Source organism: Colius striatus, chromosome 4 (assembly GCF_028858725.1).
Source record: "Colius striatus isolate bColStr4 chromosome 4, bColStr4.1.hap1, whole genome shotgun sequence".
NCBI lineage: Eukaryota > Metazoa > Chordata > Aves > Coliiformes > Coliidae > Colius > Colius striatus.
In genome coordinates this window covers 36,241,701-36,258,174 of record NC_084762.1, presented here as the reverse complement: position 1 = coordinate 36,258,174, position 16,474 = coordinate 36,241,701, and the positions used below count along the sequence as shown (strand labels likewise).

The 16,474-nt window shown below is 41.0% G+C and overlaps 1 protein-coding gene across 1 annotated transcript; it reads right to left on the bottom strand.

The window, feature by feature from the left end:
• Nucleotides 1-619: 619 nt before the first annotated feature.
• On the bottom strand, nt 620-14,313 carry LOC104557039 (cytochrome b5). Its single transcript, XM_061995827.1, has 5 exons — nt 13,763-14,313; nt 5,868-5,996; nt 4,869-4,898; nt 2,379-2,413; nt 620-1,670 (listed from the first exon to the last, which is right to left on the bottom strand). The coding sequence occupies exons 1-5, from the start codon at nt 13,904-13,906 to the stop codon at nt 1,592-1,594; spliced, it is 417 nt and encodes a 138-aa protein (XP_061851811.1). The 5' UTR covers nt 13,907-14,313; the 3' UTR covers nt 620-1,591.
• Between the last annotated feature and the right edge of the window lie 2,161 nt (nt 14,314-16,474).

Here is a 16,474-nt window from a genome sequence, read left to right as displayed (position 1 = left end):
GTCATTTATACTGCAGGCTAAAATTTCCAAGGTAAAGAAACTGATATAATCTACTGTAAGTGCAGCATGTCTGCATCTGTAAAGCAAGTCTGACTAGAACATACCAGCATAAGAAACACGAAACACTTTCACAGTTGAAGCTATGTAATACATCCTTCTTTGCTCTAACAACAACAAAAATCCCACAAAAGGAATCTCATAAGGAATCTTAAAGGGATTCCTATATTGACATATTCCCACACATGGACAAAATCTCGTGAAGTCACAGCATTTCTCCTCCCACTTTTGTTTTAAAGCTCATGTTTACAGTGAATTATATTTCAATTTAGACTTGACACAGGACCTACACTTCATGAATCTTCCCTGGTGCTACTGTTTCAAGTCCTGATGGATGTTAGGGCCAAGCCACTATAACGTCAGGAGCTGGTGTTGAGGTCATGGTGATGAAAATATTCTGTGCTAACTGCTTTATAATACATTCCCACTTACTAAATGCAACTTCCCCACATACAGCACATACCTTGACTTTCAGCATGCACCAAACTGATACTTTTGAGAAGTATCCCAATACGCATAATTATCCCTTCTAAGAGCTTTGAAAAAGTTTGAAATGAATGTATATGAGCCAGCAAGAGTAAGCAATTAAACTTTTATTCATGATCATTTACATATGACTAAAAATGTTCACCACAAAATGCAGACTCAGTTATCTTGTATTTAGCAGTGAAAATAGTCATCTCTTTATACTAAAGCACCAAGGAGCATATCAACAGAACAGTCAGAAACAGGTTCCATGTATCAGTTTTTGCCTTCACAATGTACATGACAAAGTTGATTTTATAAAAGTTTAAAAGTCCCAGAACAAATTCTATAGTCACCTGAGTGCTTGGCAGGAACAGTATTTTCACAAAACTGAGACAGACAATTGGGCCAAACATTAGGTTTCATATTTCACCTGAATTTTCCAATGGGAGCTAAATAGAACAATTTTCTATAGTAGGAGTATCTACTATAAGAGCAGATATCAAGAAGAAAGAAAACAGTTAGCTCATTATAGCCTGACTGCTTACAGGCATCTCTACTCACCACTCTGCTCTGCTTTCTCCATTACATTTAACTAGCATTTCAACAAGACATTTTCAACAGAACCACAACATTATTTTTTAAGTTCAGCAAAGTTGTGTACATGGACCAACACATGTACATAGTTTTGGTAGTCATTTAAAGCTGCAAAATTGATATTGAAAGAGTCCTATGGACCCCATTACAGATTAAAAGAGAAATAACCAGAATCAGTATTACACAACAAACAATATTCTAACACAGAAACCAATACAGTTATCAAATAATTCATTAGAGAACAAAATTGTTATAAAAAAGGAGAAATGCTGCCTTTTTATCACTACAGAAGAGCAAATAAGAAGGCAACATTAAGAAAAGTGCACAGCAGAAGATAATTGTTCAGGTTTCTGAAAGATGATTTTTTTTTTTCTTCAGACATCAGGCTTTTGTCTGGAAACACACTGGGTTAGGATTGCTTACATTCTCTCCCAGATCAGTCTCATCTTGCATTAGTTCTCAGTAAAGGCGCTTACTCTGACATGTAGGAACGATACATGAGGGCCACAATAATTGCCACTACTGCCGGGATCACCCAGTTGGACCATGAACTAAAATAAAGTTTGAAAGAACAGTTTAGTAAAGGACAACCAGTCAGTTTAAGAAAAAAAAAAGTTTAGAGAAGTCCTTCTTCCTTACTCCAACTGATTATCTGGGCTACCTAGTAATATTCTAGACAAGTAAAAAAACTTCTACTGTTAAAGCTTTGTACTAGATCTTAAAAGTTAAGTTTGCTTATTAGAGAAGGGTGAGACTCTTCAGATATATTTGAATTCATGGTGTGCTGCACTCAAGATCCCCACTCAGAGGGGCATGGAACAGTCCTTTGAGAGTTTCAGCAACTGGCAATTGTGAGAAGGATATACTTTTACGAAGTTTGATTTCATAGCATTCTGAAGTGTTTCCTCCCCCTCCTTGCTCCCAAGTTTTAAAAGTACAGCACTCATGTCAGTAAAAAAGTCAGCAACAGCACCAAGTGTCTTCTATTTACCTCATAGTCTTCAAAAATGAAGGCTTGTGCAACAAACCACTTCGTAGACAGTGATATATATCAATGTGAGAAAAAAATACATCTACTAAGCTAACATGCTTGTGAAGTGGTACATAGATGCCAACTTGGACTTTACATAGAATAGAAATTTTCACACACCACCCTCTGACATCTATGCTTCTGGTAGACAGAAGCCATTCAGCTTTCTAAGCTTCAGAAACAAAATCATACGGAATATCCAAATTAGACATCAGGAGTCATACTATACCTGGAATTAGACTGAGTAGTGGTAATAAGAGTTTCCTGGAAAGCAAAGAATAAAGAGATACTTATATCAGACAGATAGCCCTCTCCATCTTATCTAGCTCCTCAATTTCTCAAAGCTCATTAAGTTTGACTATTTTAAAAACAACTCAGTGCACTGCATTTGAAAGCATCTTCTCAGAATTCCTGTAACAGTTTGTTGTATTAGAAGCTAGCTAGCAGCAGCTCTTATAGCCAACATGGCAAAGTTACTTAAAATGTCATCACTAGGAATTTTGCTGCAAGTTTTCCATGAAACTAACTTCAAACCAAAGTTACGTTTCTAAAGTCTGTATCCTATAAGACAAAGATCTCTTACTTGCCTAAAATCTGACTGAAAAATCTTCTCAATTAGTACACAAATATTTCTTATATTGAGCCAACAGGAAAAAAGCTACTAATTTATATCCACAAGGCATCTTAAACTCAGGTTTTTCATATGATGTTTTAGATTGTGTAAGAGTCAGTCAAATTATTTTAGATGTTTCTGATACCAATTTGGACTTCTTTGTTTCCATAAGCACTAGAAGATCAAATACCAATTGAATGCATGTGTACAATTTATACAGAGACTTATTAGTTTCTCTACTACTAATTGCACATGGCTCTAAGTGCATTTAAAAGATCCAAGCATTAAAACTGTACTTAAATTTAGTGGTACAATATCCATCAATGAAAAACTATTTGCTGTAGTATCAGAATATCTACAATTCACTTAAAGAGAAAGAAATTCAAACTGCCTCTCATAGTTCAAACACTTTACTTTTGCAAGCGCCCAAAACACCATAGATTTACATGTAAGAAATACCATATTTAAAATAGTAAGACTTGGTGACTAGAATTATATTGTGAACATATGTGAGTTTTTCCATGAAACTTTTATCTCAAAACCAAACAGTACAGAACAGCTTTTGCCCACATTAACGCTAACACTCTAGAACAAACTTCCCATATACAGGGCCTAAAGACCATTCCCCCCATATCAAGACAGTAAGAGAAATTTTCCCAGGTCATCAAAACCTGTTTTTAAAACACACCACAACAGTATTTTCACCTTGAAAAAAAGTTCAGTTGCAAATTAACTGATCTATAACATAGTACCTGTACTCTGCAGGTTTTTTAAGTACAGTGCAAGGACAAGAAGGCTACCTGAAAGCATAAAGTCTTCTGACAGCTCCTAGAAAGCCAAGGCACAGGGCCTAACCTGCCCATTACCCATCCAGGGCACAATGCAATTGAAACTGTCTTATCAGCACAGAACACACAGGTAATCTAGATAACTATACCCAGCACTTAAACAAAGGAATAAAACAAGTAAGAGTGTACTAGAAAGTAATTTTTATATATTTTAACTCTCAGCTGAACACATTTTGTCTGAGTTAATATTGCAGGTGCTTCACTTCAGTAAATTCCCGTGAGTCTAATCAAGGGATTGCATACTACAGCTTGCACTGGGCAGTCTCTTTCTCAGTTGCAGTTATGGTTGCCCCTCTTACAACTCAAATGTAAGCTGCCCTGAATTTCAATAGAAATCTGAATAGCAGATATTTTTGGTGGGAAAAAGCTCTGAACTCCAGTCACCACTTACTTTCTTATCAGTACATTAGTTCCAGGCCTTAATAATAAAATTAATACTTGCCATAGAGAACATTTCAGTGTTCATATACTTTACTTTCTTTCCTTTAACTTACTCATATTATTGGAAAATGCTTTAAAAAATCTTAAAAGTTCCCTCAAACAGCAAAAGTAAGATCCTATTCCTACTATAGTTCATTTAATCTGCAACTATTTAAGCTCACTGCTTTACTGTTAAAGCCAGCCCACAGCAAACATCCTGTACACATACAGCAACAGTACAGGTGAATCTGATGCGCTTGCTCCTTTAAGAGCCTTCTGAATTTTACAGATTTAATAAAGTTGTGTTGGCATTCAACTATTAAAACCAACAAAAAATTAGTGCAATAATGCATTGACAGGGCACTTGTCAAGACTTACTAAAAAACACAGATAGGACCCAAACAGTATTTTCACCTTGAAAAAAGTTCAATTGCAAATTAACTGATCTATAACAGCAATCAGATGTTTTTACATTCCCTTTCTATCAGGGTTAAGAACATATCATTAAGATTTCCATTTTTGCCCCACAAACTCTTTTTAATCCATTCTGCCTATAAATAGTTATTTTTCTTAAACAATATTAGGAAAACCACTGACACCTTATATACTCATCTTTTTGCTATAGCGTAATGCCTTCACACTTACTAACCTCTTGGATTAAAACCACACAGGTTACAGAACAGCTAACAGGAAGAGTAATTTGAAGTCAAATCAACAGGTTTAAGATATTTATGACATTACACTTAAATTATTTTTGCCTCTGAAGGCATACCATTTACTGACAGACACTGTCCCTAATGCCTAAGAAAAAAAATGTGGCATTTCAAGAAATACTTACTGTTGGTTTCTGAAGCTTCGCTCTATCATCCTGCAGGAAAATAAGCAAGAAGCATTTAGACAAAAATCCAAAGTATTCAAAAATCCTATTTATAACTAAATTCAGTTTGCAATTCAGTCTGTTAATGTGTACCTATTTTTACCTAGGAAAAAGACTTGCAAAAAAGCAAATGTCAGTGTATCATTAAGCTACCATAAACAATAACATTTCCATAAACAATACTTTAAATGGTCTCCAACGTATTTCACTATTTCTTGTGCCCATCTTTTGCATCTCCTTTGTCTCTAAACAGTACACATAATCTTAGCTTATGCACGGATTGCAATCATAGCAGGTTACTTCTACCTAGTGTAATGAAACTACCACAGGCAGTCATCTAACTAGGTTCAGTCCAACCAACCTCCAGTGCAAAGGTCACAAATTCTATGGATCTTTCATAAACTCAAAGTCTTAAGTCACATTCATTACAAAAAAACATAGTCTTGAACACTGTTGTATTTGTGTGTTATATCACCAGCTGGTTGACATGTAGTTAACTAGACACAAACTAGAAGTACAATGCTTACAATAGCTCTTTTCTAAACACACATATGAAGAGTCAGGATGGATGTCTGGTATATGTATTTACATAGATGAAAGCAGCTGTTAGTAGTTACTCTGCATATTAATGTAAGAAGTGGTCTAGACATTCTGACAATCACCTTCAGAGGTTATAGTCTCATTATAAAGCTCATAGAAGAAATAGCATTCAGTTTATTCAAGAACTATGCTGTAAAATATCTCAAAGCCACAACCATTTAGATGTAACCTTGTTCAGGCTACACTAATAGGTTCTCTCAACATGAAGGGAACTGATCTCCATCCCAGGTCCATCCACAAACAGCTGCAGCACTATCCAAAGAAAGTAGCAGCTCTCCTTTATTTTGAAGTTACCAGAGAAATAACTAGATGCAAAACCACTACAGTAAACAGCAAGTCCTGGTACTATCACATACTCACCGGATGAAGTTCCCCAATAATAAAGGTTTCTGACAGTGCCCTTGCATCTGTGGAATGGCCAACATCTTCAAAGTTCTCAGTTGCATCTCCCCCAGCTTGCTCCCTGAGGACCTCTTCACCACCTGGGTGCTGCAATTTAAGGAGTTTGCATTTGTTACTGAAAGCTGTTCCACAGTCTAAAAAATTAATTCTTCCTTTCTACATTTCTAAAAAAATGAAATAATATCCTTGAAAAATCAGCTGCTAGACTTTAGAGCAAAAGCCTCTCTGAATAACTAGGGAGCTTCATCTACTCTCTGAAGCCAAAACCAAGGAATCTGAAGTCTCTACTCCCATCAGTGATAGAGCAGTAAGAAGCATTACCCCTAGCACCTAAAGCATTTGGAACGTTGGGGGAGAGCCTTTTGATAGCTCAACTATTATCTAAAGTTACATTCTATGTTCTCAGATCCACATGAAATGCATATATTTATCCAAACAATACTTTGTTATACTTTACAGTCAAAAGGTGTAAATTGCAGCAAGAACATTCCAGGCAGATATAACAAGAGCTATTAATCAGAAGAGCAATCAAACACTGAAACAAAATGTCAAGCGAGCATGCAGAATCTCCAGTCTTTGATACTGCCTACACAAGGCACTAAGGAACCTGATCTTCAAAGTCAGTCCTAGTTTGAGCCGGGGGCTGGACCAGATAACCATACAGTAATATTCTTTTGGAAAGGATCCTTGAAGGTTATCTAGTAAGCCAGCTACTTTGAAACTGTTTAAGCATGACTGAAAGCTCATACAGAACACTAGAATACCAATTTGTTTTCAGCAGGCTACGGAATCCCAAATGCATCTTGTCGATGAAACCCCTAAGATACAGAAAAATTGTCTCCGAGTATCTCCTAAGATACCTCAACCCATCACAGTTCCCTTAAATCCCTGTTCTACACTGACTTTTATTCAGGATTCGCTTTTGGGACTGCATGCAGTTTCACATTTACATACATCAAATAACTCTGTATATACTGCAAGATGTATCACATCTTGTTCAGTAAATTTTCATCTTCAAGTTACTCATTCACATAACAGATTAATAACATGCCATAAAAAACACCACTCAACTTTTAAGCAGTCAATTGCTACATAAACACTGGAAATGTTTAGGTAAGCAAATTAGAAACACTTTAGTACTACTGCCTTGGATTAAAGTGACCATGAAATAAACTCTAACACTTCATCAACAACTGAGGAACTAAGGCTTTGAAGTCTCAGTTCTATTTTCAGTGATTCTGACTACAGGATTTAAAGTTACGAAAACAGGTAAAGTTTCTACTGTTTAGGATCATCTTGCCTGGCACATAGCTGAACCAAAAGGCTATGCTTAGACATTAAATTAAAAAGAAACAAACAATCCCACTAGTCTAGGCATTTCAGCTTAATATTTACTTCAAATCCACCATATTAATCTCCTAGCAAACCCTCTCTTCCAACAAAAATAAGACCTGTTCCTACAAATCAGGAAGAGACTTTAACTACCAGTTTTATTACTACTACTTTCCCACAGTACCAGAATTCTAAAACTTGAATCTCTGTGTTAAAGGCAGACACTTATTCTAATACATGAAGAACAAGTGTTTAAAAAAAAAAAAAACAACCACCACAAAAAGCCAAACCTAACTAAAAGCCAGACGGATAAGAGATCCCTGCCATGACTAAGCAAAAGCAAGATTAAGCAATTGATAGAGACTAGGCACAGCAGCTAGCCAAAAAAAAAAAAAAGGTTATAAGAGTGCATGCAGAGTAAAGATCATGCTATATTTGCGCGTCTGCTTGCATAATCACCAAAATCCTGCCCTTGAATCCGTTCTAAGTACACAGGGAAAGGACTGGACAAAAGTTGAGGGATCATTCACGTTTAGTACCCTGTTATGACATATTTAAGTAGCTCAACTTGAGTTTAACAGGCCACAACTAAGCCTTCAAACAACTCCTTCATCGATGTGGGGTTTGAGGGGGTGGTGGTGGGTTTTGGTTTTTTTAATACCATGCTAAAGAATTGCATTCCCCAAAATAAAAAAAAGATATGTCATGTCTTCAGCTGAAAGTGTTGCAAAACTCCTCAGAAAACATGCTTAAACATCAACAAGCAGCAAAAGCGACGAAAGTTAAACAATCCATAAAGCACTAACATCATGAGTAGCATGCAGACTCACTGCAGTGAAGTCAACCCCTACTTTTACAAGTAGGTAACGTACTAGTTACTCCAGCAAGTTAAGATGACATGCCTTACATTAGTTCCAAAAAAACCAAAAAAACCCCACCAACCAAAAAAAGTGGATACCTCCCTGTATAATTGCATCTACTTTGAAACTGTTACACAGAATACTTTAACTCCCTGCAGGCTGCTGACTACAGATCCATCATTTGCACCAATTAGTCACCAAATCCATCTCTGGGGCCACTACAAAGCAATTGTGTAGCTATATGGGCAGTTTCACTGAACTCCAGATTTTCTATGTAGAATTAGGTTTTGGCCTAATTAGTAACTGATCCCTGTCTACAAAACCATGATACTAATGTCAGTGACTGCAACCAACCCGCTCAGTGGCTATCACACATCAGCTGAAGGGGACAAACTCACCCTGACCTGCCACCATAGCTGGAAAACTGATAGTATTTTTTCCTCACAATGGCAAGACCAAGGTAGAGAGACTCTCATGCTGAGTTCACAGCTCCAGTAATCTAGCAGGTAACATTACCAGTAACCTACTAGATATACATAAAAGTTCTTTGAAACTAGACACTTTTCTTTCAGATGGCACCTTTGCTTAGCAATGCCAACTTAAACCCTTTGCAAACAGCTATCACGTAATATAAGCAATTAACGAAGAGACTCCACATCCCCTAATGAAAGGGAGCACCTGTAATGTCTCAAAGGCAAGAAGCAATTTTTCAATAAAAAGCAGAACATATTCCACAGTTTAATGAGTTTCTCGGAGTTTGCTTACACAGGGTCTTTGTTCACATTTCTCTCCTGCCTGCCAAACAACGCTTCCTACCAGAAAGTCTACTTGAACGAACGGCCTCTGGACAGACCCTAGAACTGGAAAGCCCACAACTCTATACACATAGCAACTCCTAAACCAAAATCCTGCTGATAAAAGTAACTGAAGAGTTTTTTCAAGACAAGTTGTGGTTCAAGGGGAATTAAATAAACTTTTGCTGATAAGCTAGACTAGTTCATTCCCAGAACATACCCAATATAATAACATAGATTTAAGTTACACATGTAAGAGTAGTCTGCGCAAAGCCAGCACTGGTACAGAGCATACACTGATTTCTAACAGTAGCACCTTAGAAAGTTCTAGATATAGCAAACCAGCAAATTCACTGCTCTCACGTGGATCAGAAGCTTGATTACTTCATCAGGAATGCCTATCACGTCTTCTTTCCCCTGCTAGTCATTCAACTTTCTCTGTGTCACAGTTCAAGTTCTACTAACATATAACTAACCTAATTCACAACTCCTGCCACTCCCCTCTTCCCATACTGGAGGAAATCAATTCTGGAGTCCAATTTAACTTTGAGAGATTAGCAAAGGTCTCCACTAATGACAGTCTTATAAATTCAAGTCTGCCTTCTATGCTAGAGGGAATGAAAAGCAGAAAGGAGCAGTGAGAGTCAGAAAGACAGAGAACTTTAGCTTTATTGTGTAAAACAGATTAACACTTGTTTTAACAGCACTTTCATGTAGTCTGAAGAGAGTTCTCCAAATTATTTCCATCACCTATTTATGTTACAGGACAGTAATTCTGTACTGATTTAGGCTTTTAGGAGCCTGGAAGAGTAGGTCTCTTTATGAGAAAGCATTTTTGAAAACTATTATTAGTGTTCATTAGTGTTTTAGATGAAGTGCCAAAGAAATGCCCAGTAGCTGTGTGTCTCTTTCCCCACAAAGAAAACAATTACAACTTGCGTAAGAGTGCTAAGCGGTGCTATTTTTCAAAGCATTTGCAAATCCTCCTGGCAAGCTTCAGAACATAAACAAGTGATAACACTGGTTTTAATCCTCATATTGCAAGGTTCCACAATAGAAATTCACACAGGCTCCTAACAAGACTTCAGAATAGGAAGCACCAGCACCTTTCCTCATAACAACCTATTCATTACTTTAAATATGGAAGGTATTATGCTACTTCTCACAATACCATCATACTGAATAAATGTAACTTATCACCATGTAGCAGAGAGAACATCTTTCATTCTGACAAAGTAAACCAATATTTTTCTGTATTTTATTTTATCAGCATTACAAAACACATTTTGTGGGAGCTGTCCTTTCCATTTAGAAACAGTGCTATGAAAGCACAAGTTCACACCTTATGAAAAACCATTTCTATTGGTCATTAATGTTTCTGCTAAATTTTGAGACCACCACTAATTGGAGTAAACAAAGTCCGTATGAGAGATATACTGAATACATACCATACTTTGTTTCCAGAACAAAATAATTCCTTTAAGGTAGAGACATTCCTATTCTTGTTAGCTTCTCTGCCTAGTTTAGAGAATGCAACCAAGTTTTCACAACAGCTGTATGGTGGATTCTCATTCCAGTGGGAAAAAAAGATTCAGACACCGATCATTTCATTCTCATTTTTATAGGCCCAGCTACTCCTGTTTAGCTCATTAGATTAACATCAAAGCCCAACTTGTGGGATTGGTTTATGAAGCTTTTGAGAAATACTATTGAGCATTACCAACACACTTAATCCATCAACTTACATTTAGTATTATTCACGTCGTTATCTGTAATAAAGCCATAAGATCCTGCTGTGATCACACGTGCATTTCCACTAGCTACTTACCTTTAAAGACATAAGACCTGAAACTATGAAAAGGCTTCCCAAATTATCTGTAATCCAGGTCCAACATGTTGCCTTTGAATTAAAGCAGTTGTATACAAGCTTCTAGTCTCAAGAAAAGTCTATCAGGCCAAGAGCTTTCACAGACTCAGCTGCAAAAGCTAAAGTCTCTTTATTTTCTCTCCTAGAAGATATGTTTTGATAGTTAAAGGAAATCCAGAAGGAGATACTAAAAAAGTTTCCCTAAGATCTGCAACTTAAATTTACTTAAATAATGGTTGCTGCAATCTTAACCTTCAGTCACCCTTACGATACAGTGTCAAAGTACACAATCCTTTCCTTCTCCAAAACTTCATCCGTATTTCAAAGCCTTGTCCTTAGGAAACCAAGCTAAGATGCTTACACATTGTGAGGTCTACACTCCTTTGCAGCCTCACCAATTCCAGTTCATTCACATCACGATCCTCCCTCCACTTACCATCTAACTTCTATCCAGTGTCCAGAGAGGCCCTATCACCAAGCAAGTTTCACATAACATCTACAAGACTTATCAAGAGGTAATAGATAACACTTCTTCTGTTCCTTCCTGGACAGAGGAAACACATCTTTTAGGTACTGTAATGGAATGAAAGGCAGCAGCGTAATTTTACTTACTAAACATGACAGCATGCAGGGTGCTTTTAGTCCTGAAGTACTGTAAAGCTTTCAATTTCAACATGGAAATTTTTCCATATGTTAAAGCACTGGCTGGAAAGATTGTTTGTCAAATCAAGAGATGAGTCTGGTGAAGTCTGCTCTCCAGTTCTTCACTTCATAGTGAACTGATATTTTTACTTCTTTACTACTTGGGAAAAGTGGGAATAAGGTGACGCTTTAGCAGTTATCCTCTTCTAGTACTACTGGCCTTATTTTAGTAGTCTACATGTAATTCTTTACATGTGTCAAGATTTTCTACTCCTGCAAGGAACTGCAGGAAGTAAAACTGAGTTTGACTAATAATGCTATCAAAACAACTAACCTTCATTTGACTGAAAAGCATTTACTATACTCTGGAATGTACCAGAAAGAGGCTAGTCCCAATTTCTCATCTGTCACATGTAAATGCCTCAGGGTGTCTGACAGTGTAAGGAATTGTCACATTACTTGATAAATTAACCAGCTCTCAAAAACACTCAAAGAAAAGGTTAAAGAGCACCTTATGAAGTATTTTAGTGCATGGTTTCCATCTCAAGAACCATCAACACTATGAATATGACAATATCCAAGTTTTCCTTAAGACTGTCAATTCATTTAGATACTTTGTTGAAAATAATTATCTCATTTATTCATTATCTCAGAATGTCATACACATTTCAGCTCCAAAACCAGCCATCTTCTATCAAAAGCTGTTTAGCTTAAGTTTGTCCCACATGTATCAGAGCACAGACATACCAGTACTGTCCAAGAAACAGCTATGTAACTACTTAAAGTGAAATTCTATTGTTATGCTGCTGAATAAGCAGCGATGTCCTGAAAACTGAAATTAAGAATTTCTGGAGCAATTTGCACAGACTAATGCTTCATAACATTTAAGAACTTCATTACACTTATTGAAGGAAGAGGCTGTCAGCTTTTTTGTGCAACTACTTAAATCCAAAAGCCTGTTAAATCTTGGAGGTGTTTTTTTTTTTTTCTCTCTCCAGTGTGGAGTTTTTTTCTCGTGCATTATGTTTGGCAGAGGATGGGGGTTGGCAAGGGGAAGAGGCTGTGGGGTTTTTCACCTCCCCCCCCCAATCTGGAAGTGCTTTTGCAATTAAGTATCAAACAAAACCAAACAAGTTTCCAAGAACAGCTACTGCAATTACCCAGGCCCGATGAAAAACTGCCTTTTCCTCCAGGGCTTCTATAATTAAATTGGCCTTACCCACATAACCAAACATTTCCCTAACCAAAGGGATGACCCAGGGACAGAGATAAGGAAGAATAGTCAAGAAAGAGTCAACAGATCAGTTTCACAATTCGCCTTGCCAAATTTCTGTGGGCACATAGCTTAAGAAGGAAACACCACCTGGGTCGGCAATGCCTTTGAAAAATTGTTTGTCAGCATTTTATTGCAAAATGCTCAATTTATACTTTGAATCACAAGTGGTTACAGCCACAAAAATCAAGATGGGGCTACACACCTACTGAGGCATGAATTCTGTCATGTGTCTACCAATCTGAACTGTATTCTCCAAGAATTCAGTGTATGTCTACCATAACACGTTTTAATTGGATGCTAGATCTTTGCAGATTTGGAGTAACTGGAATGACAGGGAAAACTCAAAGTATCACAAATAAATCCTAGCTACATTTAATACTAAAAAAGTTGTTCAGTAGTTGCAGTTCTGCACCTCCAGAGATGAATGTTTTAGTCCTATAACTAAAACACTTCTTTATTAACTATTGCTAAATTAATGACTATACTAATTGCTCATCAGCAGCAAATGATCAAGACCGTCAAGTGCTAACTGCAGAAAAATCCCCACTGCCGTACTCCAAGAGCTAGAGCGTGTTCACGCTGAGGGTGTCGGAGGAGCAGCAACAGCCCAAAGCCTCGGGGAACTGTTTCTACCCTGGCAAGAAGCTTATAGGCGAAAGAAGGGAGAGAGCAGCTCCCAGCAGCAAATCACATGGGACTGGGAGCCGGCGTGCTCGGCACAAGCGGGTTTTTCCTGTCCAAAAGGGGTCCGCTGCCCTAACGAGGCGCACACTGCTTGGCACAGCCTTCCCTACCCCGCCTCCAGCTGCCTGTCCAGCCCTGCGTGCGCTACGGCCTCGGCCCGGAGCCGCCGCACGGCCGTTTCTCCGGAGCGCTACGGCAGCAGGCCCGTACCGCACCGCGCCCACTGCAGCCGCCTCCAGACCGCGGCCCGGGGCGGGCCCGGGGCAGAGTCCGCAAAGCGCAGCCGCCGCGCCCCTGCACGGGGAGTCGGGCTGGAGCCAGCCCCATGAGGCTGAGGGGGCCCTGGCACCTGGCAGCGTGACGCCGGGCTCCCCACCTCTCCCTCACCGAGCACTTACCTCGTCCAGAAACTTGGTGACATCGTAGACACGGTTGTGCAGAATGATCCAGGTGCTCTGGCTGTTATTGTGCTTCTGCACGTCCTCCAGCCGGTAGTACCGGCCCCGCCACGACTCGCCTCCGGCCTCGCTAGCGCCCGCCATGCTCCCTGCAACACGACGCTCCGCAGGATACGGATCCGCACCCCACGCGCGCACGCCGAGTGTGACCCAGCCGCAAGCCTATCACTGCCCGCTGCCGCTCCGCCCCGCCGCCCGCCCCTCTCTCTCGGCGCCTCACTGGCGGAGGAAAATGCCTTTCACAAGAAGGCGCCCTGCCGGCGACCCTCGTGGTCGCGGGGGCGGGACCCGTGGGGTGGCCTCGTACCCCGCCCTCTTCCCCCCTCCCCACGCCGCGGCCAGGAGCTGTGCTGCGTCCTCCACGTGATCAGCCGCCGGTCACGTGCGGCGCGGGCCCGCTCCATCGGCCAGGCGGCGGACGCCGGCCTCTGGAGCCGCAGCGTTCCGCTCCGCGGCGCGGGGAAGGCGCTGTCCGCGCGGGGCTTCAGCGCCGCGCTCTTGGCTGCTGCGAATGCCGGGCCGCGCAGCGACGAGCAGATCCGTTGCTTGCAGCGTTTCCCGAAACGTGAGCGCAGGCTCCCGTCGCTGCGACAGAGCGGGCTGGCTGAGCCGTTTTGCAGAGTGCTGCTCGCTTCCCGGCTATGGGTTCCTTGCTCTCGGCGCGTTTTCACGCTCAGAGCAGGCAGATGTGACAATCGAAAGAAAGCGCAGTTGTTTCCGAGCGCTAAACAGCGCTGTTACCGGCTGGTTTGTACCCGTGAGGAGTGTCCCCACGGTCATTCCTCAGGCAAGGCGACGAGCAGGCGGAACGCTACGCTTACCAGGGCCGCCTCCTTTCCCTTTCCTGGCGGCTCACGGCCTCGTAGCCCTGCCCAGTGGAGCCCGGGGAAGTATCTTTCAGAACTTCGATTCACCCCGCGGCAGCCGCTAGCGTTCTCCGCAGGTGCGGCCGACGGGCAACCTGACCAGGCCGAGGCCACCCATGCCCCTTCCCGTGGCCCCCGAGCACCTGCGCACAGGGCCCTGCGGGGTGCCCGGGCCGGTGGCTGCCGCCGTGTCCCCTCGAGAGGGGATCGAGTCGCCGCTTGAGGGCGCCTGTGCCTTCGGCCGTTCGCGCTGAAGGCAGGAGGCACGCGGCTCGCTTGGCACCCCGGGGAGCCTGTGAGGGAGCTTGGCGGAGGCGGCCTGGGAAGCGTCCTCACAGCTCCTCTGAACCCACTGGCTGCCGCAGGAGCCACTCGGCCTGCCCTGGGAGAGCCTCACCGTGGGCCTTGAGCCGAGGCTTCCTTGGGCCACTAGCCTGCTCCACCTGACTTGCTGTCAGGTGGGCTGAGGGCCCGGGGAACAGCACTTTCTCCTTCTCTTGGCAGCGTCATTTCACCCACCTGCCACCCTGTTCACCTTCAGTTTTATTTAAGGTAACGCCTGGTTTCTTCGCTATGGCCTCAGATATGTCTGATGGCTTTGTTAGCTTGTTGGGCCAGAATGGGTCCCCCTGTCCCTGACCCAGCCACACCGCGAGCTGTGCTACTTACACTACTTTGGTTCCTCAACAGCAATAGCCCCATGTAAATGCTCCAGAGAGATTACAGGTCAGGGTTTTTTGTAGGATTTGCTTACAGCGTCACTTCAGTGGCATAAAATTTACCCAGTGACCTGTCAAGGTACCGTGCCTCAAAGTTGATGCTTAGGTAGTTGTTTTGTAACCTGTGCATGTGGTGTTGGTTGTTTGTAGGGCAGCTTCATGGTTCTTTGCGGAGTGCCACCATGATCTAAAGATGCCACCTCTAGTTCATTACAGTCAGCATAATAGGAAGCGTAGCTACTGCCTCACACAATTTGGTGTTGCTCTTAGATTAAATAAGGATATTCTTTGTTCCATCTGCTATGTCATTACTGAAAATTACAAATATCGCTGCCAACATCTGTATTTTTACCTGTCTGTTCTGACAGAAAATCAGCAACTGCCATTCTCCAAGTGATGTCTTTTTCAGCTTAGTGATAGCTCTGGTGGTGGTTTCAAGTTTGCATGTTGTGATTATCATCATCTAAATATGTTATTTCTCACACACATGTTAAGCTCTCCTACTTGTACAGAAGACAGCTGGGTTTATTTCCTATGAGTTATAACTGGTAGCTCTATGTTAACTGGTACTTATCTTCCCTGAAGGGAGAAGCCAGTTGCAAGCGCTCTGTCCCATTAGCTTTTAAGATGATCAGGAAGATTTAACTTAGGCTGAATACGGTGAGTGGTTCCCACAGGGGAGTTGGCCTCAAACAACAGATCACTGGAGCATTGCAGTAGGTGTTTTACAACATCTTTGCCATAAAATTCCCCAGTTACTTGTTTAGGATTCTTTTAAATGTTGTGAAAGCTGAGGACCCAGCCTTTTTTTTACCATGTTCGCTCACAAGATTTTTTTTCTCATTTGTTTAAAATGGTCCTTTGCCTTAACATGTAGCTTTTGGAATTCCCTGATGAAGTGATAGTCTTGGATGTCATTATAAAAAAATCTGCTTTTCACAATTGCTAGAAAAAACTAAAAATGTTAATTTAAGGGTATGAAATGTTTCCTTTTAAGACTAAGAAATGAGGAGAAAGGAAACTTTTTTTTCTTCTGAATGACAGTTATGAAACACTGACCTTGTGAT

Excerpts from the sequence above, each read along its gene's own strand:
- LOC104557039 (XM_061995827.1), bottom strand. The coding sequence starts at position 13,906 with ATGGCGGGCGCTAGCGAGGCCGGAGGCGAGTCGTGGCGGGGCCGGTAC. Across the intron at positions 4,899-5,867 it reads TTATTGGGGAACTTCATCCG|GATGATAGAGCGAAGCTTCA; the intron begins GTGAGTATGTGA and ends ATTTTCCTGCAG. Across the intron at positions 1,671-2,378 it reads ACTACTCAGTCTAATTCCAG|TTCATGGTCCAACTGGGTGA; the intron begins GTATAGTATGAC and ends ACTTTATTTTAG.